This window comes from Podarcis liolepis (assembly GCF_965112155.1).
Source record: "Podarcis liolepis genome assembly, chromosome: 2".
NCBI lineage: Eukaryota > Metazoa > Chordata > Lepidosauria > Squamata > Lacertidae > Podarcis > Podarcis liolepis.
In genome coordinates, this window is record NC_139555.1 from 128,406,887 (window position 1) to 128,433,140 (window position 26,254).

General features: G+C 46.8%; 2 protein-coding genes across 3 annotated transcripts in view; one reads left to right on the forward strand and one right to left on the reverse strand.

Annotated features, from left to right (window-relative positions):
- The window catches only part of LOC310702297 (uncharacterized protein), a 636,573-nt gene that overhangs the window by 225,178 nt on the left and 385,141 nt on the right, over nucleotides 1-26,254 (forward strand). The gene's annotated exons all lie outside the window — the stretch shown is intronic.
- LOC310702286 (uncharacterized protein) overlaps nucleotides 1-26,254 on the reverse strand; it is a 176,427-nt gene that overhangs the window by 103,532 nt on the left and 46,641 nt on the right. The window contains exons 1-5 of one of the 2 annotated variants that reach the window (XM_083493690.1): nucleotides 24,003-24,461; nucleotides 23,093-23,218; nucleotides 12,381-12,554; nucleotides 12,015-12,188; nucleotides 5,439-8,814 (exon numbers count right to left, since the gene is read on the reverse strand). In XM_083493690.1, coding sequence (XP_083349816.1) covers nucleotides 7,055-8,814; nucleotides 12,015-12,188; nucleotides 12,381-12,504 — 2,058 coding nt within the window. In that variant the 5' untranslated portion in view covers nucleotides 12,505-12,554; nucleotides 23,093-23,218; nucleotides 24,003-24,461 and the 3' untranslated portion in view covers nucleotides 5,439-7,054. Of the gene's footprint in view, nucleotides 1-5,438; nucleotides 8,815-12,014; nucleotides 12,189-12,380; nucleotides 12,555-23,092; nucleotides 23,219-24,002; nucleotides 24,462-26,254 lie in introns of those variants that run through there. The other variant, XM_083493683.1, reaches the window with a different exon arrangement.

Here is a 26,254-nt window from a genome sequence, read left to right on the forward strand (position 1 = left end):
ATTAAATACAATTAGATAGAAACTGTTTCTCAGGCGGCTAGTCCTAGTCTTTATATCCCTGTACCTTCTTCCAGAAGGCAGAAGCTGAAAGAGATCACTTCCGGGGTGCGCACTATCCTGCACTATCTCTGCAGCTTTCTTATCTAGCAACTTATCTAGCAACAATGCCTGCAGGGCCATGAGTAGTATGCATGAAAACATCAATGCTAAATTGAGCAGATATCTGGAGGCAGCACGGATTATTGTGGGGGACTTCACTCACACAGATGTGAGGGCAGTACTCCCAAAATCCCATGAGCACATTGAGTGTGCAATAAGGGGAGAAAGTACTCTTGACAAGGTGTATACGAACATTGGACGGGAATATGAGGCGCACCTCGGTGGTTCAGATCATGTGTCCCTGCTTCTGACACCAGTGTACACACCCCTCAGGAAACAAGGCCAGCTACAAACATGGATGGTTACCGTGTGGCCTGAGGGAGCCTCTCAGCAGTTGCAGGACTGTTTCCAGGAGACCGATTGGAATATGTTCGACCATCAAGATCTAGAAACTTCTACCTCAACGGTCTTAGATTCAGCACAGGAAATGCACCAGGGAAAGGTATGTTAAGTTGTATCTGAATAGGAAGCCCTGGATGACGGGAGAGGCTAGGAGATTCTTGAAGGCCAGAAACTGCTTCTAGAACTGGGTACCGGGTACCGTATGGTATAGAACAGTGTTTCCCAACCTTTTTTGGGCAAAGGCACACTTGTTTCATGAAAAAAATCTCGAGGCACACCACCATTAGAAAATGTTTAAAAAATTAACTCTGTGCCTATATTGACTATATATAAAGTAATTCTCTTTAATAGGAATCAAATAAACACAAAGAAAGTATTTTACATTGTCTGGTTTTGTTTTTAACAGAAATGATTGTGCGTGTTTTTGGTACTCAGATACCTGTTGGAGCACCCCTCCTGCTATGTGCCAGGCTGGCAGCTAAGATTTATGGAGGGGTCCCTCCTCCTGGTCCCACTCCTGTGCAGTGTGTGTGTGCGTGTGTGTGTGTGAGAGAGAGAGAGAGAGAGAAAGAGAGAGATTTTTATTTCTCTGCATTTTATTTTATATATTTTGTTATTAAGAAGATAATAAAAACTGAGGTATAAAAATGTCAGAATAAATGAATAAATACAAATCTTGAAGCTTGTCATTCTAAAACTTAAAATGGTCACTTTTTCCAATAGAACAATTCTTTCCACTCTTACTATTTACTATTTACTGATCTAATGAAAATTCTCTCTGCTAATGAACAACCAAATGTCTCAAGAAGTACAATACAATGTATTCACCTCTCTTTTAGACCTCACAGTATATGAAGGGTTAGTAATCTATACCGTGTCCAGTTTAGAGTACCCTGTCCCTTCTTCACCTTAGATCCAACATGTATACAATCCGTACAACTGCATACATGAATAGTTCAGGTGTACACTTGTAGTTATTAAAATATAACATTCAACTCACACCAACTGCATATCTTTATGCGCAACAGTGGAACTGTACAAAAATGATCAACGGCACACTTTCAGACAAACGTGTACGCACGTATACACAGCTTGGAACGTTCAGCTTAATGTGTGAACAAGGTTCCAATGCGGAGAAATCACGTGGTGCACACTCCGCGCAGTCCCAAAACTGCTAAGCAGCAGGCTGCCCTCTCTTGAGAGCCCTTGCTGTGGGATAATAATAATTGCTGAAGCCAGACAAGAGGCTCCACCAGCGGTATCTGAGAGCGGGAGGCATCGGCAAATCCTCCAGCGGCCATTACCCGCCCTTACAGCCGTCGGTGCGGAATTAAAATGGCTCCGCCACCTCCCTCCAATAAGCACGCGGCGGAGGACGTTGCGAAGCCAGATCCTTCAACACCGGGAGCGAGGCCAATCAGCCCACGCTCTTAGGGACAAAGCGAGTGATTGGCTCGTTCCTTCAGAGGCAAAGGGAGCGCAGCGTCTCATGGCGGGGACCCTCCGAACCAACGTACCTTTTGGGAGGCCCGCGCATGCGAATGACCACGCCCCCCCTCGCGTGCATGGAGACACCTGAGCAGCCACGTGATCCCAGGAGGCGAAATGTTGGCGGCGCGAACGCCTTTCTTGGGCATGCGCGTCGCTAAAGGAGGGCTTGGGCTTCGCGCGCGCGAAGGGAGCCTCAGTGGCAGGCGCAGCGGAGGGAGGTTTGAATTCAAATTCTATATGAACCGTGTTGCCTGCGGTTAAGACAGTGTTTCCCAACCTTTTTTGGACTCGCCCGCCTCCCTCTAGGCAACATCTCACGGCACACTGGTGTGCCGCGGAACACCGGTTGGGAAACACTGGTATAGAAAGAGCGAACTTGATGAGGGGTATCAGGAAAGCAAAAGTGGAGTACAGAGGAAAAATCGAGGACCATCTATGAAATGATACTAGACAAATGTGGCAGGGAGTTCAACATCTGACTGGTTATAAATTGAGAAATACATCAGTGGTAGAGAGTACTGCTTCCTTGGTGGGAGAGTTGAAGACCTTCTTTGCCCGATTTGAGGTGACACCAACAGTGGCTCCAACAAGGATGTCAGAGCTATTGGCCTCACTACCTGCAGGAAATGCTGTCAGGGTGGAAGAGGGAGAAGCGAGGCAAATATGAAAGGAGGTAAACACGAGGAAGGCTATGGGCCCGGATGGGGGGGCTGGCAGGGTGCTAAGAGATTGTTCGGACCAACTGGCAGGCATATTTATGAAGATTTTTAACCAGTCTCTGGCCCAAGCCGCCGTTCCACCCTGTCTGAAATCCACTACCATTATACCCCTGCCAAAAAAAACAAAGATAGTCTGAATGACTTTCACCCTGTGGCATTGACACCCATTATAATGAAATGTTTCGAAAAACTGGCAAGGAACCGTATCGTATATTGTATGCCAGTAGAACTTGACCCTTACCAGTTTGCGTACAAGGCAAAGAGATCCACGGAGGATGCTGTGGCAATGGATTTACATGCTATCCTGACTCATTTGGAGAAGAAAGGGAACTATACGAGATTGTTATTTGTAAATTTTAGTTCTGCATTTAATACTATTCTTCCACAGGAAGAAAACATTGTTTGTGCAGGTGGATATTAAACTTTCTGTTAAACCGTTCCCAATGGGTCAGGACGGGTTCCCACGTTTCTGCAGATCTCATTAATATGGGGGTGCCACAGGGGTGCATATTGAGCCTACTTTTATATATGCTCTATACAGCTGACTGCCCCCAAATACCCCAGTAATAAGATCATTAAGTTTGCATATGATACAACGGTGGTTGGTTTAATCACGGCTGGAAGGGGGAGGCGGCCTATAGGAAGGATGTTGAGCAGTTGGGGGAGGGGTGCAGGAAAAACAACTTCCTCCTTAGCTGAAAGAAAACAAGAGAGATTGACTTCCGGGGTGGCGCCATCGGCAATGGCGGACTCCCTCTGAACTGGAGGGACAAGCTCCGCGCGAAACGGGTCCTTTCTGCTATGGCGAAGCGGGGACCCTTTAAAAAATCACAGGCGGATGAAGCCTGTGACAATGGGACTCGGCGGGCACCTTTAGCGCCCCCCCAACCCGCAAAGGAACCCACTAACAGTCTCTGAAGCGATGAGGGGGAAGTGGCGCGGTGCTGTGAGTCAATTGCTCTTTCCGTGGAGCAAAGCCGCATAGCCGTTGCTGGAGAGCGCTGCCTTCTTCTTGGGACAATTTGGCTTCTAAAAATAATCACCCGTGAGTACTTGAACTTTGAACAATTGGACTTTAAATAAGGAATTGGGAACAGAAAGGAATCGGTCTTTAAAATTTACTTCAATTTGGTACTGAAACGGGAAGGTCTAAACAGGAAGTCAGCCTTCCGTTTCTTTGTAGACTGAACAAAGCAAAGACAAAGTAAACTAGAGCTTTGAAAATCACCATTCAAGGATTGGATTTCATCATCTAAAATAGTTGAAACCCCCCCCCCTTCGGCAGCAGGAGGAGAAGGGGGAGCTTTTCTTTGGACTGTTTAAACCTGCAGAAGTAAGTTTAAAGTAAAGTAACTTTCCACCGTCCTGACCCTGGAGCGGGGTGTCAGGACTGACGTTTGAAGCTCATTGACCAGAGACAGAAGTCTTTTGACAGATAGCTAAAGGAAGAGAAACATTGTGATTCCACTGTTTCCTTTCGCATTTTAAAGGATCAAATATTGACAAAGTATCTCAAAAAAAAAAAAAAGAAACTTTGTGGTTGGATTTGCAATAGAAGTTTTCCCCCTAGAGGGAGACTGTGAAATTGTAACTATTTCCAGGGAGCTTCCAGCCTCTACAGATTATTACCGTGTGAATTGACTGGTGACCTTGAAGGACAATGCATTCAGAAGTGCTGTTGTGTGCTTTTTACAAAACAAATGCCCTTCTGGAAGAATTACATGAGAGAACAAATTTGACTGACTTGGTTGGAAATCTTAAGCAGGCAGTGGGAAATTTTGGACAGGCAGTGGGAAAAGGTATGGAGCCTACCCAGGAATGAAACCAGGAGTGTGCCTTGACAGAACAGACAAAAGAAGAGGATGCTGCTGAATCTTGGGAGCCAGAGATGGAGGAAGTTGCGGCCCTGCAGGAACATGAGCCTTTGGACTTGACAATTGATCTTCTAAAAAATCAGACTCGGAAAGATAAAGTTTGGACTGGTTTGGAAATGGGGGGTTGGATTGACCCCCCTGAGCAGGGATGTATGGACTTTCTGAGTCTGGCAATGGGCCGTGAGAGGTTTGGAGATATGGGGGCTCTCAATTTTGGAGGGATTTTGAAATATGCTTTTAAATACTACATGGAGCTCAGCCTGGACTGTGGAAAAGGGACTGATTTGTTGAAAAGGGACAAAAGCATTATTAAGCTGGAGTTCACACAAGTGAAAGGAGAATATGCAGAAAAATCGTGGAAGGGACATGGAAGAGACTTAAGGGCCTCGGATATAAGGTTACCAGGTTAATGTGCTAGTTCAGTGGGATAAAATGGACTGACAAAACCCAGGACCAGGAGGAAGGGACGCTGGATGAAGATTGGATTGTTTTATTTCTTTTATTTTGTTATTAGGATTGTTTTATATAATTGATGAATGTTAGAAGGATGTTTGAAATGAAATTGCTTGGCTTTAGTAATAAATGTTTAAAGGATTAGGAAAGAATACAATGGTTATGAGAAGTTAGTAAAAATAAGATTTAAGTTTTGAATTTTAAGGTTTTTTATAAGATAATGATGAAAATAGATCAAGGTAATGCAATGAAAGATTAGGATAAATAAAGTGGGAAAGGATTTGCTGAATTAACAAATTGAATTGGAATACAAAAAAGGGAGGGGTGAGGAAGTCCGGGAAACAAGCAAATGAAAGTAACATTTTGAAAATTTTAATAAATATCTATGGAAAAAAAGAAAAGAAAACAAGAGAGATTATTGTGGACTTTAGGAAATGTAAATTGAATATTCAGCCACTCATTATTGAGGGGAAGTGTGTGTAATGTCACACTTGAAATCGCCTCCACGGTCCAGGGACTGATCTGCCCTGGCTTCGTCCTCGGAGGTCCCTTCAGAAGGAGAAGGGGTCCCAGGTCTCCATGGGGGAAAGCGTTCCTGAGGCCTACGTTCGAGGCCAATGCTTTCGCCTCTCAGGCTCCAGCCCACCTTCTCTCTGGTGTTTTTGTCAGCTGTAGAGATGGGATCACATGCAGACATTCCCAAGTTTAATAAGGATCCCTTGAAAAAGCTGAGAAACCTTCTTCTTTTGCCAATGAACTTTGCCTCTGCGTGATTTATTGGGAACCAGATGCATCCACTCCAAAGAAGCTTCTGCAGCGCCTTGGCATTGAAGACCCAGAAAAAGAGACGGAGGGGAATGTGTGGGTCAGAAGGTGGGAGTCGTTGGAAAGGAGTCGCTGGGAGAGGCAGAAGGATGTGTTGAGCAGGCGAGGGAAGAGCAGGAAGAGAAAGAGCCCCAGGGAAAGAGGAGGTTGAGCTGAGCTGGTGTGGGAATGAGAGGCAGAGAATGCAAAGCAACTCCGGAAACGGTGAACAAGGCAAGCTATGATCTCGTTTGAGGAAAGGGAATTAAGATGCCTGCTTCCCCATCCCCAGTGGATTAAAATGTCCAAAGATTAGGGAAAGAAGAAAGAAGAGGAAGCAGGATTGGATGAACATTATAAGAGACCAGAATTTTCCATTGTGACTTGGCTGAGATTTGTTGGAACAGTTTTTCAAAGGCTTTATAGAAACTGGACCTAGAAACTGGAGAAATACTAATTTGGATTGTTAGACGATCCTTATAAGAGTCATATTGCACTGTCTGAGTTGGTTAAGATTTGGTTAAGAGGGAAATGAAGGGAAAGTGTCATCTTGGTGAAGAGGAGAAGAAGAAGAGTTTGGATTTAATATCCTGCTTTATCACTACCCAAAGGAGTCTCAAAGCGGCTAACATTCTCCTTTCCCTTCCTCCCCCACAACAAACACTCTGTGAGGTGAGTGGGGCTGAGAGACTTCAGAGAAGTGTGACTAGCCCAAGGTCACCCAGCAACTGCAGAGACGAGCACCCGGTTCCCCAGATTACGAGTCCACTGCTCTTAACCACTACACCACACTGGCTCTCAAGGCAGCCCTGTTTAGGGAAGCTTTTAATATTTAATATTTGATGGATTACTGTATTTTACTATTTTGTTGGAAGCTGCCCAGAGTGACTGGGGAAACCCAGCCAGATGGGAAGGGTATCAATAAATCATCATCATCATCTACTTTTTTGTATTTTTTATATTTTACATTAAGATTCCTTTATTTTTAATTTAGGAGGACACACATAAGGAGACGACAGTTGGAAGTGCGAGGGACCTGCAAGGAACGCAGGGAAGGAAGGATCTCTCAGGGTGGGATATGGGGAGAAGAGGGGGTAACGCAGGGGAGAAGTGGGGGAGCCTGCCTTTCTATGGGTTGACGAATGATATGATATATATGATACAAATGTCATAAACAGTATTTTTAGTTTATATCCCCCCCTTTTCTCTTTTCTATACAATTGTATTTCGTAAGCGTTGTCTAATATTTTTTGTTTTATTTCTCTTTTTTGGTTTCTCCTCTGCATGAATTCTTCGATGGGAAGTGAGACTGGAGTTATTAGTGAAGCTCTTCCCACATTCCAAGCAGTGATAGGGTTTCTCCCCTGTATGAATTCTGTGATGGGAAGTGAGACTGGAGCTATAAGTGAACCTCTTTCCACATTCGAAGCAGTGATAGGGTTTCTCACCTGTATGAATTCTTTGATGCAAAGTGAGACTGTTCTTCCAACTGAAGCTCTTTCCGCATTCGAAGCACTGATAGTGTTTTTCCCCTGTATGGATTCTTTGATGCAAAGTGAGCTTCATCCGCTCCCGGAAGTTCTTCCCGCATTCAAAGCACTGAAAGGGTTTCTCTCCTGTATGAATTCTTTGATGGACAGTGAGATGGGAGCTCTGACTGAAGCTCTTTCCACATTCCAAGCACTGATAGGGTTTCTCCCCTGTATGACTTCTTTGATGCAAAGTGAGATGGCAGCTCCTTCTGAAGCTCTTTCCACATTCCAAGCACTGATAGGGTTTCTCCCCTTTATGAGTTTTTTGATGGGAAGTGAGTTTCACCATCTGACTGAAGCTCTTTCCACATTCCAAGCAGTGATAAGGTTTCTGCCGTCTATGAATTCTTTGATGGGAAGTGAGATTGTTCCTGAGACTAAAGCTCTTCCCACATTCCAAGCACTGATAGGGTTTCTCCCCTGTATGGATTCTTCTATGCAAAGCAAGATAACCTTTCTGACGAAAGCTCTTTCCACATTCCAAGCATTGATAGGGTTTCTCCCCTGTATGAATTCTTTGGTGGAAAGTGAGTTCACCACTCACACGAAAGCTCTTCCCACATTCGAAGCACTGATAGGGTTTCTCCCCTGTATGGATTCTATGATGGCAAGTGAGATGGGAACTATTAGTGAAGCTCTTTCCACATTCCAAGCACTGATAGGGTTTCTCCCCTGTATGAATTCTGTGATGGGAAGTGAGACTATCCTTCCGATTGAAGCTCTTTCCACATTCCAAGCACTGATAGGGTTTCTCCCCTGTATGAATTCTGTGATGGAAAGTGAGAGCATTACTGTGCTTGAAGCTCTTTCCACATTCCAAGCACTGATAGGGTTTCTCCCCTGTATGGATTCTATGATGGCAAGTGAGATGGGAACTATTAGTGAAGCTCTTTCCACATTCCAAGCACTGATAGGGTTTCTCCCCTGTATGAATTCTGTGATGGAAAGTGAGACTATCCTTCCGATTGAAGCTCTTCCCGCATTCGAAGCACTGATAGGGTTTTTCTCCGGTATGAGTTCTTTGATGCAAAGTGAGAGCATTACTGTGCTTGAAGCTCTTTCCACATTCCAAGCACTGATAGGGTTTTTCTCCTGTATGAATTCTTTGATGGGAAGTGAGACTGTGCCTCTGACTGAAGCTCTTCCCACACTGCAAGCACTGATAGGGTTTCTCCCCGGTATGAATTCTTTGATGCAAAGTGAGATTCCGGCGGTTACCGAAGCTCTTTCCATATTCTCTGCACTGATACAATTTCTCCCTACTCTTTGTTCTTACGTGTGAAGTGAGGCTATCCCTCTGAACGAAGCTCTTTCTTTGACGGGAGGTGGAATGGGAGCTCTGACGGATGTTCTCTCCACACTCTGAATACTTATATGACTTCTCCGCTATATGGATTCTGTTGTGCTCCCCCTTGTTCTTCCCTTCTAATTCCTCACCATCTGCAATGAAGAGAGCAGCAAATTAGAGCCTCAGGAAGAAATGGAGCTTCAGATCATTGAACCAAGTTAATTAATGCTTGTGATAGAGGAAGAACTAAAAATAGTTAGATGTGGGGCCTCTCTATAGTTTTCACTGCCTTTGTTGGCCAGTATTTACTGACATATTGCTTGGCTTTTATCTGGAATGGATTTTGTTCTGGCTCAATCCTGGAATCCACTCCATCTCCAAGGTCAGTCATCTCTTTGGTCAATCAAATGCAGACAGAAGCAAAAACAACACGCCTGACAGAATTTACATCAACTTCCCTTAAAAACTCTGAAGCCGGCATTTAAGAAGGCCTGGGTGGTTCAGAGAAGCCTGGTCACTGTTTTAAAAGGCATGACTAGACGCAGAACATTCACAGAGGAAACAGTTGATATCCCTCCATTCTGGGTTCACGGTGGGGGGTATTAGAATCCCAGATGCTGTTGGTCTCCAGACAAAGAGTTGAAGTTCATCACATGCAGGTATGTATGGAACGTCCACGTCTCGTCTGTGAAACTAACAGCAGCAGCTTCACCTGAACACTCCCCATCAGCTGTTGCCTCAATCTGGTTGGTCTAAATTTAAATTTATACGTAAAGCACTTTCTTCACTTTGAACCCCCCTCCCATGTCCATGAGGAGACTGTATTGTTTCGTTAGCAACAGAAGAGGAAAAGTGACTATAACTCAGTTCAAACAAATTCATGAACCCAGATATATATAGATATATAGCTATTCCTCCAGATTTATTCTGCTATTTCTGATATGCAAATGGCACACGAAGACTTAGTCTACATATCAGTATCATTTATTAGTCCTATGATCCTTGTTTTTAAAAGCAAATAAGAAGTTATTCCAAAAAGGAAAAGACAACACACAGAGGCCCCATCTGCATTCAAACTGCAAAGCAGGATCAGTGAGTTGTCTGACATTGGCAGGGCATTCAGATCACAGAACTGGTTTTAGACCTTTTGAGCTGTGGTGGCCGGGGAGCTGTGATCTATTCCTAGCTCAAATTGCCTGCAGATGACAAAGGAGCATGCAGGCAGCCTGCCTCCCCCCACCGCCAAGCTGAGCAAGCCCCAATTCCTCTCTGGCTCCATCCCTCCACGTCCCCACGTCCGGACACGGGTTAGAGCTCAACGTCGAGCCTACCAAGTGGCGATAGCGACGGCGAAGAAGACTTTCTTCACCCCCTCTATTGCATCTGCGGAAAACAGCAGCAGGAGACTCTTTCAGGTGGTTCGCAATTTAGCGGAACCACCTGCTCCATCAGGGCCCAGTAGGGGCCACATTATCTGCAATGACCTTGCAAAGTTTTTTGCAGATAAAGTCGCTCAGATTCGAGAAGAGGTAGACTCCACCGTGGGAGCAGGGCCGGGGCAGGAGAGTGCTAGAGTCCTGTCTAGTCAAATTGTGTGGGATCAATTCCAATCTGTTACCTCCGAGGATGTGGACAGGCTGCTTGGACAAGTGAAACCAACCACTTGGCTCCTTGATCCTTGCCCATCCTGGCTTATAAAAGCTAGCTGGGAAGGGCTGGGTGATGGGCTCCGTGGGGTAGTGAATGCTTCCCTCCATGAGGGAGCCTTCCCAGACCCGCTGAAAGAGGCGGTTATTAAACCGCTTCTTAAAAAACCATCTTTAGATGCGGCCACAATGGCCAACTATTGCCCAGTCTCAAATCTTCCATTCTTGGGCAAGGTGATTGAGCGAGCGGTTGCTGAACAACTCCAGGCACGCCTGGAAGAAGCGGACCATTTGGATTCCTTCCAGTCGGGATTCAGGCCTCATCATAGGACTGAAACTGCCTTGGTCGCACTGGTTGATGAACTCCGGAGGGCTAGGGACAAAGGTGAGAGCTATTTCCTAGTTCTGCTGGATCTTTCAGCGGCGTTTGATACCATCGACCATAACATCCTTCTGGACCGTCTTGAGGGGCTGGGAGCTGGGGGCACTGTCATACAGTGGTTCCGCTCCTTCCTCCTGGGCCGTGTTCAGAAAGTGGGGGGGGTGAGTGTTCAGACCCCTGGGCCCTCACTTGTGGGGTGCCTCAGGGTTCTGTCCTCTCCCTCATGCTTTTCAACATCTACATGAAGCCGCTGGGAGAGATCATCAGGGGATTTGGGCTGGGTGTTCATCTGTATGCGGATGATACCCAGCTCTACCTCTATTTCAAATCAGAACCAGTGAAGGCAGTGAAGGTCCTGTGTGAGTGTCTGGAGGCGGTTGGAGGATGGATGGCGGCTAACAGATTGAGGTTGAATCCTGACAAGACAGAAGTACTGTTTTTGGGGGACAGGAGGCGGGCAGGTGTGGAGGATTCCCTGGTCCTGAATGGGGTAACTGTGCCCCTGAAGGACCAGGTGCGTAGCCTGGGAGTCATTTTGGACTCACAGCTGTCCATGGAGGTGCAGGTCAATTCTGTATCCAGGGCAGCTGTCTACCAGCTCCATCTGGTACGCAGGCTGAGACGCTCCCTGCCCGCGAATTGTCTCGCCAGAGTGGTGCATGCTCTGGTTATCTCCCGCTTGGATTACTGCAACGCGCTCTACGTGGGGCTACCTTTGAAGGTGACCCGGAAACTACAACTAATCCAGAACGTGGCAGCTAGACTGGTGACTGGGAGCGGCCGCAGAGACCACATAACACCGGTCTTGAAAGACCTACATTGGCTCCCAGTACGTTTCCGAGCACAATTCAAAGTGTTGCTGCTGACCTTTAAAGCCCTAAACGGCCTTGGTCCAGTATATCTGAAGGAGCGCCTCCACCCCCATCAGTCTGCCCGGACGCTGAGGTCCAGCGCCGAGGGCCTTCTGGCGGTTCCCTCACTGCGAGAAGCCAAGTTACAGGGAACCAGGCAGAGGGCCTTCTTGGTGGTGGCACCTGCCCTGTTGAACACCCTCCCACCAGATGTCAAAGAGAACAACAACTACCAGGCTTTTAGAAGACATCTGAAGGCAGCCCTGTTTAGGGAAGCTTTTAATGTTTGATGTATTATAGTATTTTAATATTCTTTTGGAAGCCGCCCAGAGTGGCTGGGGAAGCCCAGCCAGATGGGCGGGGTATAAATAATAAATTATTATTATTATTATTATTATTATTATTATTATTATTATTATTATCATCATCATCATCATCATCATCATCATCATCTCCCCTCCCCTGGGACTCACCAGATCTCTTGGAGGTCCCTGGGAGGGAATGCTCAGAGGTTGTGGGGAGGGATGCAGGAGACAACCTGACCAGGTCAACCGTCCATCTTCCCCCTTCCATCCTTGCTAGCTTTGCAGGATCCGTCTCTTTCATCCTTCCTGAGGAGTTGAGGAGCCAAAACAAGCTAGAGGGTCCTGGGAGAGAGGAAGAAGGAAAGGGAGCCTCAGAGGCCCTGCAGGGATTTTCTGGCTGGAGGGGAAGCCTCCCAATATGTTGGGAGTCCCATCCTCAGCAAAATCCCTGCTTTATCTCATTTCTGGCCAGAGAACTTTCCCTCTTCACCCCCCATCCCTCCAGGTCCCCATCTCCCCTCCCCTAGGACTCACCAGATCTCTCGGAGGTTCCTGGGAAGGAGCGCTCAAAAGTTGTGGGGAGGGATGCAGGAGACAACCTGACCAGGTCTACCGTCCATCTTCCCCCTTCCATCCTCACTAGGTTTGCAGAATCCATCCCTTTTATCTTTCCCAAGGAGTCAAGGGGCCAAAAGAAGCTACAGGGTCCTGGGAGAGAGGAAGAAGGAAAGGGAGCCTCAGAGACCATGCAGGGATTCTCCTGCCCCTGGAGAAGCACAAATGGGGCAGCCCCTTCCCAAGAGAAGCCCCATTTCTATACCTCTCCAGTGGTTCCAATAAATCAGGTAGGCTACTTGCATGGCAATTGAAGAAGAAAAAAAAGAGAGAGTAATTGAGAAATGAAAACTAATTGAAGATCCTAAAGAAATATGCAAAGAAAAATTCAATTACTATGGGAAATTTTACCATGAAGAAGAAGAAGACGAAGAGGAAATGGAAAGATACATAGCACAAAATAGACTCCCGACAATAGCAGATTGGAAAATAGAACAACTAAATGTACCAACAGCGATGATGGAGGTGCAGCAATCTCAAAAGCAAAGATAGGAAAGTCCCCAGGTACGGATGGATTATTGGCGGCATTTCATAAGAAGTTAGAAGATATATTATCAGAACCAAGGAAACAGTACTGGACCAAATTTTAAAGGAAGGAAGAATACCAAAATCATGGGAAGAAGCACTTATCACACTGAGACCCAAACAAGGAGCAGATCCAACACTAATCAAAAATTATAGACCTATATCATTGTTCAATAATGATTATAAAATGTTTGCTAACATCCTAGCTAACAGGTTAAAAAAAAGTATTGAATGAAATAAAAAACAGAGATCAGGCTGGCTTCTTACCAGGCAGACACATGCACAATAAAATGAGAAACATAATTGATATTTTCCCCTTCATGGATCACTGCCTTGCCAACCTATTTAAAGACAATTATATTGATTTGAATACTAAAAGTATTAATGAATTGGGAACGAAGGTGAACTCTAATACACAGTCCATCGAAAAATTATTAGGAGAGTCAGCTACAACACGAAAGATTGCAGAAGAGGCTAAAGATATTGCAACTGCCACCCAGGAAAAGGTATCACCAGTTTATAAGAAATTAGAGGAACATGACTTGACCTTATCTATGATTGAAATGCAACGGAAAGAGAGAAATTTAAGAATCAGAGCAGTACCTGAAAGTGAGAAGGACAATTTGGTGGAAAATTGCAGTTTCGAAAAATTGAAGGATAAAGTGAGAGATTGGCTTCATTATTATCAGATAATGGAAGCTTATAAATTGGACAGGAAAATTGGCTTCCAGGTGGAAAAGTCAAAATTAGAAACAGAGTTGTTAGAACCCAAAACTAAAAATTTATCAAAGATGTATAACTTGCTGTTGAAATGGAATACGCAGGATGAGACAGTTAAATCAGCTATGATTAAATGGGCACAAGATATTGGTCATAACATTATGTTTGCTGACTGGGAACAGTTGTGGACCACCGGTATGAAATTTACGGCATGTAATGCCTTGAAAGAAAATATTATGAAAATGATTTATAGGTGGTACATGACCCCAGTCAGGCTTGCAAAAATATATCATTTGCCCGATAATAAGTGTTGGAAATGTAAAGAAAATGAAGGTACCTTTTTTCACCTTTGGTGGACGTGCCCAAAGATTAAGGCTTTCTGGGAAATGATTTATAATGAATTGAAAAAGGTATTTAAATATACCTTCTTGAAGAAACCAGAGGCCTTTCTCCTGGGCATCATCGGCCAATTGGTGTTAAAGAAAGACAGAACGTTTTTTATGTATGCCACAACAGCAGCAAGAATTCTCATTGCAAAGTATTGGAAGACAGAAGATCTACCCACCCTGGAAGAATGGCAGATGAAGGTGATCGACCATATGGGACTGGCAGAAATGACTGGCAGAATCCGTGACCAGGGAAAAGAGGCAGCGGAAGAGGATTGGAAGAAATTTAAGGACTATCTTAAGAAACATTGCAAAATTAATGAATGTTAGAATGACGTTGGTTTTAAAAAATTAAGTGGTTAACAGCAGTAAGGGTTAAGTTTAAAGAAAAAAGGAGGTTATAAATTAGATAAAACTAAGAGTAAGGATTTGTTGAAACAAAATTTTCAAAATGGGATGCAGAAAGGGGAGGTATGGGGAAGTTGGAGAAACAAGTTATAAGAAAACAAGGATATGAAATTATACTTGTTATTCGTTTTTGTGTTTGTTTGTTTGTTTGTTTGTTTGTGTTGTTCTGTCTGTTTAAAAAATTGGTGAAAATTGATTTTTTTTTTTATAAAAAAAGACAATTATATTAAAACCCTGACCAAACTGCGGGAGGCAGTGGAAGACAGGAGTGCCTGGCGTGCTCTGATCCATGGGGTCACAAAGAGTGGGACACGACTAAACAACTAAACAACAACATATTAAAACATGAAAATAAAGCAATTTTGAATCATATAATAAGAAAATTGATATATAGAGTATGGGAAAAACATAAAGTGGTGTTTGAACCTAAAACCCCCTGGTGGATTTCACCTCAAGGAGCAATAACTGGGAAAAAGAAAAATATGGAATTGAATTGGGCCACTTTCACTGCCTTGTTGTGACAAAGGGGCTTGAATAACTCAGGGACGCTATGAGCTAAGCTGTGCAGGGCCACCCAAGATGGACAGGTCATAGTGGAGAGTTTAGACCAAACGTGATCCACCTGGAGCAGGAACCGGCAAGCCACTCCAGTAGCCCTGCCAAGAAAACTCCATGGACAAAGACAACAGGCATATAAAAGTGATGACGCTGGAAGACGAGCCCCTCAGGTCAGAATAATAATAATAATAATAATAATAATAATAATAATAATAATAATAATAATAATAATAATAATTTATTATTTATACCCCGCCCATCTGGCTGGGCCTCCCCAGCCACTCTGGGCGGCTTCCATAAAAACCAAAAATACAGTAAAATATCATACGTTAAAAACTTCCCTGAACAGGGCTGCCTTAAGATGTCTCCTGAATGTCAGGTAGTTGTTTATCGCTTTGACATCTGCTGGAAGGGCGTTCCACAGGGCGGGCGCCACTACCGAGAAGGCCCTCTGCCTGGTTCCCTGTAGCTTTGCTTCTCGCAATGAGGGAACCACCAGAAGGCCCTCGGCGCTGGACCTCAGCGTCCGGGCAGACTGATGGGGGTGGAGACGCTCCTTCAGGTATACTGGACCGAGGCCGTTTAGGGCTTTAAAGGTCAGCACCAACACTTTGAATTGTGCTCGGAAACATACTGGGAGCCAATGCAGGTCTTTCAAGACCGGTGTTATATGGTCTCGGCGGCCGCTCCCAGTCACCAGTCTAGCTGCCACATTCTGGATTAATTGCAGTTTCCAGGTCACCTTCAAAGGTAGCCCCACGTAGAGCGCATTGCAGTAGTCCAAGCGGGAGATAACCAGAGCATGCACCACTCTGGCGAGACAGTCAGCGGGCAGATAGGGTCTCAGCCTACGTACCAGATGGAGCTGGTAAACAGCTGCCCTGGACACAGATTTGACCTGTGCCTCCATGGACAGCTGTGAGTAGAAAATGACTCCCAGGCTGCGCACCTGGTCCTTCAGGGGCACAGTTACCCCATTCAGGACCAGGGAATCCTCCACACCTGCCCGCCTTCTGTCCCCCAAGAACAGTACTTCTGTCTTGTCAGGATTCAACCTCAATCTGTTAGCCGCCATCCATCCTCCAACCGCCTCCAGGCACTCACACAGGACCTTCACCACCTTCACTGGTTCTGATTTAAAAGAGAGGTAGAGCTGGGTGTCATCCGCATACTGATGAACACCCAGCCCAAACCTCCTGATGATCTCTCCCAGCGGCCGCATGTAGATGTTGAAAAGCATGGGGGAGAGGACAGAACCCTGAGGCACCCCACAAGTGAGAGCCCAGGGGTCTGAACACTCATCCCCCACCACCACTTTCTGAACACGGCCCAGGAGGAAGGAGCGGAACCACTGTATGACAGTGCCCCCAGCTCCCAGCCCCTCAAGACGGTCCAGAAGGATGTTATGGTCGATGGTATCAAACGCCGCTGAGAGATCCAGCAGAACTAGGAAACAGCTCTCACCTTTGTCCCTAGCCCGCCGGAGATCATCAACCAGTGCGACCAAGGCAGTTTCAGTCCCATGATGAGGCCTGAATCCCGACTGAAAGGGATCCAAATGGTCCGCTTCTTCCAGGCGTGCCTGGAGTTGTTCGGCAACCGCTCGCTCAATCACCTTGCCCAGGAATGGAAGATTTGAGACTGGGCGATAGTTGGCCATCGTGGCCGCATCTAAAGATGGTTTTTTAAGAAGCGGTTTAATAACCGCCTCTTTCAGCGGGTCTGGGAAGGCTCCCTCACGGAGGGAAGCATTCACCACCCCACGAAGCCCATCGCCCAGTCCTTCCCGGCTAGCTTTTATAAGCCAGGATGGGCAAGGATCCAGGAGACAGGTGGTTGGTTTCACTTGTCCAAGCAGCCTGTCCACATCCTCGGAGGTAACAGATTGAAATTGATCCCACTCAACTTGACTAGACAGAACTCTAGCACTCTCCCGCCCCGGCCCTGCTCCCACGGTGGAGTCTACTTCTTCCCGAATCTGGGCGATTTTATCTGCAAAAAACTTTGCAAAATCATTGCAGGAGAACATGTGGCCCGTACTGGGCCCCGATGTTGCAGGTGGTTCCGCTAAATTGTGAACCACCTGAAAAAGTCTCCTGCTGCTGTTTTCTGCAGATGCAATAGAGGCGGTGAAGAAATTCTTCTTCGCCGTCGCTATCGCCACTTGGTAGGCTCGACGTTGAGCTCTAACCTGTGTCCGGTCAGATTCGGAATGAGTTATCCGCCACCGGCGCTCTAGCCGTCTCAACGATTGTTTCATTGCCCTCAGATCCGTGGAAAACCACGGGGCTGTCCGGGCTCCATGCAATCGGAGAGGGCGCTTCGGAGCCAAACAGTCGATAGCCCTGGTTAACTCCACATTCCAGCGGGCCACCAGGGAATCAGCTGAAAGGCCATCAACATGGGATAAAGCATCCCCTACCACTCTCTGGAAACCATTTGGATCCATTAAGTGGCGGGGGCGGACCATCCGAATTCGTCCCACCTCCCTGCAGAGGGGAAGGGTCATGGAGAAGTCCAGTTGCACCAGGAAGTGATCTGACCATGGCACTTCTTTCGTTTCGCTTTTACTTAGTGTCAGATCACCAACATCCATAGAGGTAAACACCAGGTCCAAGGCATGTCCGCGGCTATGAGTTGGGCCAGACTTATTCAGGGACAGCCCCCTGGAGGCCATGCTTTCCACGAAGTCCCGAGCGGCCCCTTGTAAGGTCGTGTCGGCATGGATGTTAAAATCCCCTAGGACGACCAGGCTAGGTGTCTCCAGGAGAACATCCGCCACGACCTGAAGCAGCTCGGGCAGGGAATCCTTGGTGCAGCGGGGAGGTCGGTACACCAAAAGGAATCCTGTACTGCCCCTATTGCCCAACTTCCAGAACATGCACTCAGAGAACTGGATCTTCCCAATAGGATGCCTGGTGCAAACTAATGACTTCCTAAAAATCACTGCATCCCCCCCTCCCCGCCCACGTGACCTGGGTTGCTGTGCGTAAGAGAAACCTGGTGGGCAAGCAGCGGCAAGGACAGGCCCATCTGCTTCATCCAACCAAGTCTCTGTTACACATGCCAGGTCAAGTCCTCCATCCACGATCACGTCATGGATGGCAGTGGTCTTATGAATCATTGACCTGGCATTGCACAGCAGCACCTTCAGGTCATGTGGGTATCCCTTGCTGATTCTAGTATCCATCTGGTCAGGACCAGACCCGGAGGCAGGGATAGTCCTCAGACAACGACTAAACCTGCCTCCTCTGTAATGACATGGTCTGGTCTTAGCGTAACTCCTCCTCCTACCCGTGATCACTGAGATCGGTTGTCCCAGTGCATCCCCCTCTGTGGAACATGCCCCAGCCATTTTATGGGCTGGGGCCCACTCCCCGGCAGCCCTGACCCCTCCCCCTAAAAACAAAATAACACCTTAAACAAACAAACAAAACCAATAAAACAATACAAACAAAAAAAATGTAAAAATTACAAAAACATCAAAATGAAAAAATAATAGTTCCCCAAGCCCAACCAAACATCCATCCCACCCCCACCCCCCACATACAAAAAATCCAAAGAAAATTTTTAAAAAACATTTTAAAAACACTCTGTGCCCCTCCGGCAAGAACAACTGTCCTAGTGAGGCCTGTCAGGCCCCGCCCTGGGCCAGGTGGTAAGTGGCAGGGAGGAGCAGGGCCCTCAGGCACTCAGGGGACTCCTCCTGGGCAGCAGGCAGCAAGTGGCACGCAGTCCTTGTGAGGCCCCAGGCCCCGCCCCAGGCCAGATGGTAAGTGGCAAAAGCAGGGCCCTCAAGCACTCACTCAGGGGAGTCCTCCTGGGCAGCGTCTAACATGCTACTGAGGAAGAGCGGAGGACAAGGACAAGTAGATTCAGAGCTGATGAAGCGGCTGGGCCAAAGCCGAAAGAACGCTCAGTTGCGGATATGCCTGGAAGTGAAAGCAAAGTCCAATGCTGTAAAGAAAATTATTGCATAGGAACCTGGAATGTAAGAACCATGAACCTGGGTAAGTTGGAGGTGGTCAAAAATGAGATGGCAAGAATAAATATTGACATCCTGGGCATCAGTGAACTAAAATGGACAGGGATGGGCGAATTCAGTTCTGATGACCATCACATCTACTACTGTGGGCAAGAAACCCATAAAAGAAATGGAGTGGTCCTCATAGTCAACAAAAGAGTGGCGAAAGCTGTACAGGGATGCAGTCTCAAAAATAATAGAATGATCTCGATACGAATCCAAGGCAGATCTTTTAACGTCACAGTAATCCAAGTTTATGCACCAACCACTGGTTGCTGAAGAAACTGAAATTGACCAGTTCTATGAAGACTTACAAAACTTTATAGAAGTGACACCAAAGAAGGATGTTCTTCTCATTATAGGGGATTGGAATGCTAAAGTAGGGAATCAAGAGATAAAAGGAAGAACTGGTAAGTTTGGCCTTGGAGATCAAAATGAAGCAGGGCAAAGGCTAATAGAGTTCTGTCAAGAGAACAAGCTGGTCATCATAAACATGCTTTTCCAACAACACAAGAGACGACTCTACACATGGACATCACCAGATGGGCAGCATCGAAATCAGATTGATTATATTCTCTGCAGCCAAAGATGGAGAAGCTCTATACAGTCAGCAAATACAAGACCTGGAGCTGACTGTGGCTCAGATCATCAGCTTCTTATAGCAAAATTCAAGCTTAAACTGAAGAAAGTAGGAAAAACCACTGGGCCGGTAAGATACAATCTAAGTCAAATCCCTTATGAATACACAGTGGAAGTGAGGAACAGGTTTAAGGATTTAGATTTGGTGGACAGAGTGCCTGAAGAACTATGGATGGAGGCTTGTAACATTATACAGAAGGCAGCAACGAAAACCATCCCAATGAAAAGCAAAGTGGCTGTCCAACGAGGCCTTACAAATAGCGGGGGAGAGAAGGCAAGCAAAATGTGAGGGAGATAGTGAAAGATACAGGAAATTGAATGCAGATTTCCAAAAAATAGCAAGGAGAGACAAGAAGGCCTTCTTAAACGAGCAATGCAAAGAAATAGAGGAAAACAACAGAATGGGAAAAACCAGAGATCTGTTCAAGAAAATAGGAGATATGAAAGGGACATTTCGTACAAAGATTACCATAATAGAAGACAAAAGTGGAAAGTACCTAACAGAAGCAGAAGACATCAAGAAGAGGGGGCAAGAATACACAGAGGAATTATACCAGAAAGATATGGATGGCTCGTACACCCCAGGTAGTGTGGTTGCTGACCTTGAGCCAGACATCCTGGAGAGTGAAATCAAATGGGTGTTAGAAAGCATTGCTAATAACAAGGCCAGTGGAAGTGATGGTATTCCAGCTGAACTATTTAAAATTTTTAAAGATGATGCTGTTGAGGTGCTACACTCAATATGCCAGCAAGTTTGGAAAACTCAGCAGTGGCCAGAGGATTGGAGAAGATCAGTCTACATCCCAATCCCAAAGAAGGGCAGTGCCAAAGAATGCTCCAGCTACCGCACAATTGCACTCATTTCACACGCTAGCAAGGTCATGCTTAAAATTCTACAAGGGAGGCTCAAGCAGTATGTGGATCGAGAACTCCCAGAAGTGCAAGCTGGATTTAGAAGAGGCAGAGGAACCAGAGACCAAATTGCAAACATGCACTGGATTATGGAGAAAGCTAGAGAGCTCCAGAAAGAATCTACTTCTGCTTCATTGACTATGCAAAAGCCTTTGACTGTGTCAACCACAGCAAACTATAGCAAGTTCTTAAAGAAATGGGAGTGCTTGATCATCTCATCTGTCTCCTGAGAAATCTCTATGTGGGACAAGAAGCAACAGTTAGAACTGGATATGGAACAACTGATTGGTTCCAAATTGGGAAAGGAGTACGGCAAGGCTGTATATTGTCTCCCTGCTTATTTAACTTATATGCAGAATTCATCATGCGAAAGGCTGGGCTGGATGAATCCCAAGCCGGAATTAAGATTGCCGGAAGAAACATCAACAACCTCAGATATGCAGATGACACAACCTTGATGGCAGAAAGTGAGGAGGAATTAAAGAACCTTTTAATGAGGGTGAAAGAGAAGAGCGCAAAATATGGTCTGAAGCTCAACATCAAAAAAACCAAGATCATGGCCACTGGTCCCATCACCTCCTGGCAAATAGAAGGGGAAGAAATGGAGGCTGTAGTAAAGTTAGTGTTTGTTTAGAAGCTGTTCCTTGGTATACAAAAGATGAAGAAGTAAAGGAATCAGTGATAAAATGGGCAATTGATATTGGGCATAACATTGAATTGGATGCGTGGAAAAGGTTATGGAAGGAGGGTTTGAGATTCACAGGATGCATGGCTTTAAAGGTTAAAAAGCTTTTTCAAGTCAACTTTTTAATATTGCACTATTTTTTAAATTTTTAACATTTTTGCTCTTCTTTGTAGTTTTAGACCTCCTTTTGCCATGTGGACGAATCAAACCTCCCTTATTGATCTATTTTTAATGGTATGGAAAGAGAAATTGTTGCATTAGCTGGTGCCACAGACTCTGCAAGATTTTATTCAGAAGGGTTTACAAGTACCTATCAGGATGGTAAGAATTTTATTACAGTCAGCCAAAAAGGATTTTAAGTGTTCCATGTAATCTGTTAGTACTACAAGCCACCAATGACTGATAGTCCCTCTTTGGTCCCAGACGTTTGGGAGTAGCAGTCTTTTATACTTGCTTTAATTTTGAATTTTTCTTTCAGATTAGTTCCTCTACCTGTTTAGCCTGGATTTGGCCTTGAGTCGCTTGAGCTCCTGGTCTCAGTGCCAGAGATGACTTAGCAGTTGAGCTGGCTGGGCCCAAAACCTCTTTCTGCTCATCCTTAGAGCTGCTGAGAGATCCTATAAGGTCAGTAATAGGATCTGGCTCCTGCTGTTTCTTAGCCACCTCCTCATTTTCCTTCTTCACGTAAAATGGAGTAATTTTTGCTTGTGCTTTCTTCAGAGAAGCTCTCTTTGGAGGAGGGTCTGTGGCACTCGGGGAGAGAACATTAATTTTGTAACTACTCTGGGTCAACACTGTCTTTCCCCTTAATTCCTCATCAAGTTTCCTTATACCATATGCCTTATACCATTTTCTACAATTCTAGTATTTTCCTTGCTGTGATTTACTGAATGGAAACTGAGACTGGTTTTCCAGGTGAAACTTTTCCCAAACACTCCCCTGTATGAAGTATCTCATGGGAATTGTGGGTGGAGCTGCGAAGGAAGCTTTCCCAACATTTCAAGCACTTATTTCTTCCCCCCTTTAGTTCTTTCATGTGAAGTGAGGCTCTCCTTCTGAACGAAGAGCTTTCCTTGATGGGAAGTGGACTGGGAGCTCCGACTAAAGTTCTCTCCACACTCTTAATATTTATATGATTTCTCCATTGTGAAGATTTTTCTTGTTCTCTCCCTTCTTCTTCCTTTCCAATTCACCACCTACAACCTACAATCTACTGGTATATGGCAGTATTATTATCATTAACAATAATAGCCTGTGGAAGAAATTGAACAATGCAAATGAATGCTTGTGAAAGAGGAAAAAGGGAAGGGAGTTACTGCCTTTTTTGGCTGATATTATCTAACTTATTTATGGGAACCGGAGATTTAAAAAGCCTGGCTCGTTCCAGGGATGGATTTAATTTGGCTCAGTCGTGGAATCTGCTCCATCTCCAAGCTCAGTCATTTCTTTGCTCAACCAAAAACAGACAGATGGTGAAAGGGAAAAGGAGAATTAGACAGGATGTACCTCCACGTCCCTAAGATCTCTGAAGCCTACATGGAAGAAGGCCTGGGCAGCTCAGAGCAGCCTCATCCTGGTTGGAAAAGGCAGGACTGGTGGAAGAATATTCCCAGACAGAACAGGAGATGCATCTCCTATGGAGAGTTGTGGGTGTGTTAACATCTCAGATGCTGCAGGGGGCGCTATGGGGCTCCCTCAAAATAGAGGAGGTTTGTCCTTCAGAGATCTGTATGGAATTTCAAAACTGATCTTATGATCCAGCAGGGAGCCTTACCAGAGAGGCCACGATCCCAGGATCCTCCTCCTTGACTTCCTTCTGCAGAGCTCTCTGGTCAGGATCCAGCAAAGCCCAGTCCTCCTCTGTGAAAGGAACAGCTACGTCTTCAAAGCACACTGGACCCTAAGAGAAACAGGGAGAAGAAAGATGATCTTCTACACATTGCTCTGTTCTTTTCTGTAACAATTTTGTTGTGTATTTTAATGATGGGTATTAATCTTTGTGTAAGTGGCGCAACTCCATAAAACAATAATTTTATTATCTATGCGGCACTCATCTTCAAGTAAATCTTTGCAAGCATTCCCATTTTCCAGATGGAAGGAAGGACCTCCTCTCCCTTCATCTGGTGGGGTGGACCCTCCCCCTGCCCTCAAGCCAACTTCAAGGGGCACCAGGAGGGGGAGGGGAGGGAATGGTTGGTTGGCTGGTTGGCATCCGTCTGTCTTAGGAGACCATGGAAGAGTGTGTCTTTGGGAGTGAGATCTGGGGGAGAGACGTGTGTTGTTGCATCTGGGACAGAGGAAGTGTTCTGGAGATGCAGAGGGGCTTTTCTTCTCCCTGTCCCCCCCCCCCCACGTGGGAATGTTCCCCTCTGGCTGCAGCCTCTGTTCCCAAAGGTGACTTTTCCCTCCCTCTGAAGGGGGTTTATTTCCTTGACCCAAAGCCCCCCCTCCCCCCAAAAGGAATCAGCGCCTGGATCCCAAGGAAGAGCAGAGCTGCATATTTCCTGCAAACTCGCCCCCTCCCTGGCTTGGCAGAGAGGACAAAGGAGGACCCTCTGCTCCCTGACTTGGGGGTCTCCCCCCCCCAGGCATGATCTGAGCAGGGACCCCCACGCCCCCTCCCTGCCCCCCTGGGACCCCCTTCTCCCCATTGCACCCTCAGGGGGAGGAGAGAGGAGACTCACCCGAGTCCAGGAGGGGCTTTTGCAAAGGAGAGAGAAGAAGAAAGCAGGAAGGGAGGGGGGATCTCCACTCCGCCTTCACTTCCTGTCCTCTCTAGGACTCCAGCTCTCCTCCTCTTAACCCTTGCCAAGCCGAGTCCTCCCCTCCCTCTCCCTCCCTTCAGTTTTCCTGCTTCTGCGCCTGCGCCCTAGGGGCTGCCCCCCTTCCCTCCCTCTGCCCCAAGGAGCCCACACCCCACCAGACTAACTGCAAGGGAGACAGGGGGGGGTCCATGGGGGGGTTGCCTTGGCTCTCCCCCTCCCCCAACATCCCGAGGAAAGGCTGGGCGGGAGAAGAGGCGAAGGGCTGCCTAGTGGCGGGAGGTGCCTTGGGCTCAGCAATGGCTCCCTCCAGACACCCCCCCCCAAGAAACACCCTCCAGCTCGGGGGGGGGGAGGAAAGAGGGGGGGGCTTCCCAGCCAGGAGACCCCTCCCCCTCCCCAAAATACGGGTTTTCCTGCTTCTCACCCAGGAAGAGAGACGGAGGAGGAAGAGTCCCAGGCGAGGAAGGAAACGCACACGCCACCCGGGGGGGGGGCAGGAGGGGGGCGCATGAAAAAGGAAGGGGAAGAGCAGGATGGCGGAGAGAGGGGACCAGACTCCGGTTCAGAGCCAGAGGGAGCCCGGCCTTCCTTTCCCCGCCTTCCCCGCCAGAAACCCCAGAACCTCCTGGTGTAGCAGGAGACCCATTTCCCGCCCCATCATTCAGTTTGTACAAACTTCACACACTCACACTCACTCACGACATACGCTGCGCTTCTGTGATAAATTCATAGAAAAATCAACCATACATCGGATTTGCACTGTTCTGATACGGAAGGGGGGGCATGTCTTCTTCACCTCCTTCTTCGCTACAAAATATCCATGTATTTCCAGTTGTCAATGTCAAAAGGGACTAAAATCTATAAAAATCATAGAAGATCAACGTGCCTTTTTGCTCAATTTCTCTAGGACCCCATGACACCTCCCCTGTCCTCCATAATCCCTCAAGCAAGGTGTCAAGACCCTAATCCGGTCAAATCGCTCTGCCAAGCCCTTCCTCCGGGCAATGCCAGGTGACAGACTATGCATACATGGACCATTGTCTTCTCAGGATGTGCTTATCTGCGCATATCTCCAGCTCTCTGCATATTCCCCCCTCCCTCCTCCATATGTTAATCCGGTGTAACCCAACCTCTTCCTAATGTATTCGTGATGTAATCTGGGATGTATTTTGCACTGTATTCTGGGATATGGAGGGAAATTTCAAAAGTTCATGTCACCCCTTTCTCGCGGTTCAATCTCGCCTTGAACCTGTTGCGCAATAAACTTGGATCTTCTGCAGTTTGCTCCTGCGTCCGGCTGAGCTCATTTCTTCTGCAGGGACACACGGACCTAGTCCGACGAGCTGGGTGGCAGAGTAACCCCGCACCCAGATTTTAGCCATAACAGATGGTGCCAGAACAGGGACTTTTTGCGATTCTCCTGTGTTGCTGACCGGGGGCCCCGAAATCTTCAGCCGGCACCGGGCCATTTTGCCTGGGAAGATCCTTTGGACCCCCGGCCATCTTCCGGGCGGTAATCGAAAGCCCCAGGAGTTCAGCTGGGGAGCAAAGAGGGATCCAGCCGGCTTATTCATTGATCCCGGGACCATAATCGAAGATATGTGAGTATAAGGAAAAATCCAGTGCACTGGTGGGAAGGGGGTGGAATCTCCTGGCAACTGAATTCTCTGCCCTCCTCTCCATCGCTCCTTCTCGCCTGTCTCTTGGTCCAATTGGTGAGAGAGACCGTGGACTGCTGCTCGACCCAAAAGAGGGGTTCTGAGCTCTATCTCTTTCTCTTAAAAATCTTCAGCCAGCAGCACCAATTGAGAGTCCGAAAGTAAGACGGAGAGACCCGGCTTGGAAAGACAGCCGACTCTCCGCAATGGGCATCTCAGTTGAAAGCAAGGGGCTGGAGTTCTTCTTCCGAACTTCCCGAGCGCCCTTACGGAGGGGGCAGGAAGGGGTCTTGCTTTCTATCATTAATCCCAGTCGCACTGGTCGGGCCACGTAACACGTGTATCGTGCGTGAGCCCGCTTCCGAAAGCAAGGGGGATTTTCCGTTCGAACTCTGTCCAGGGATCACCCGATCTGGCACCGCACAGCGCGGGCGTTCAGTAGGGCCCCTTTTCCTGAGATTGTGACGATAGGTAGGAGGTTGCCAGGAGGGATAGCCCAGGAGGAATTGGGCA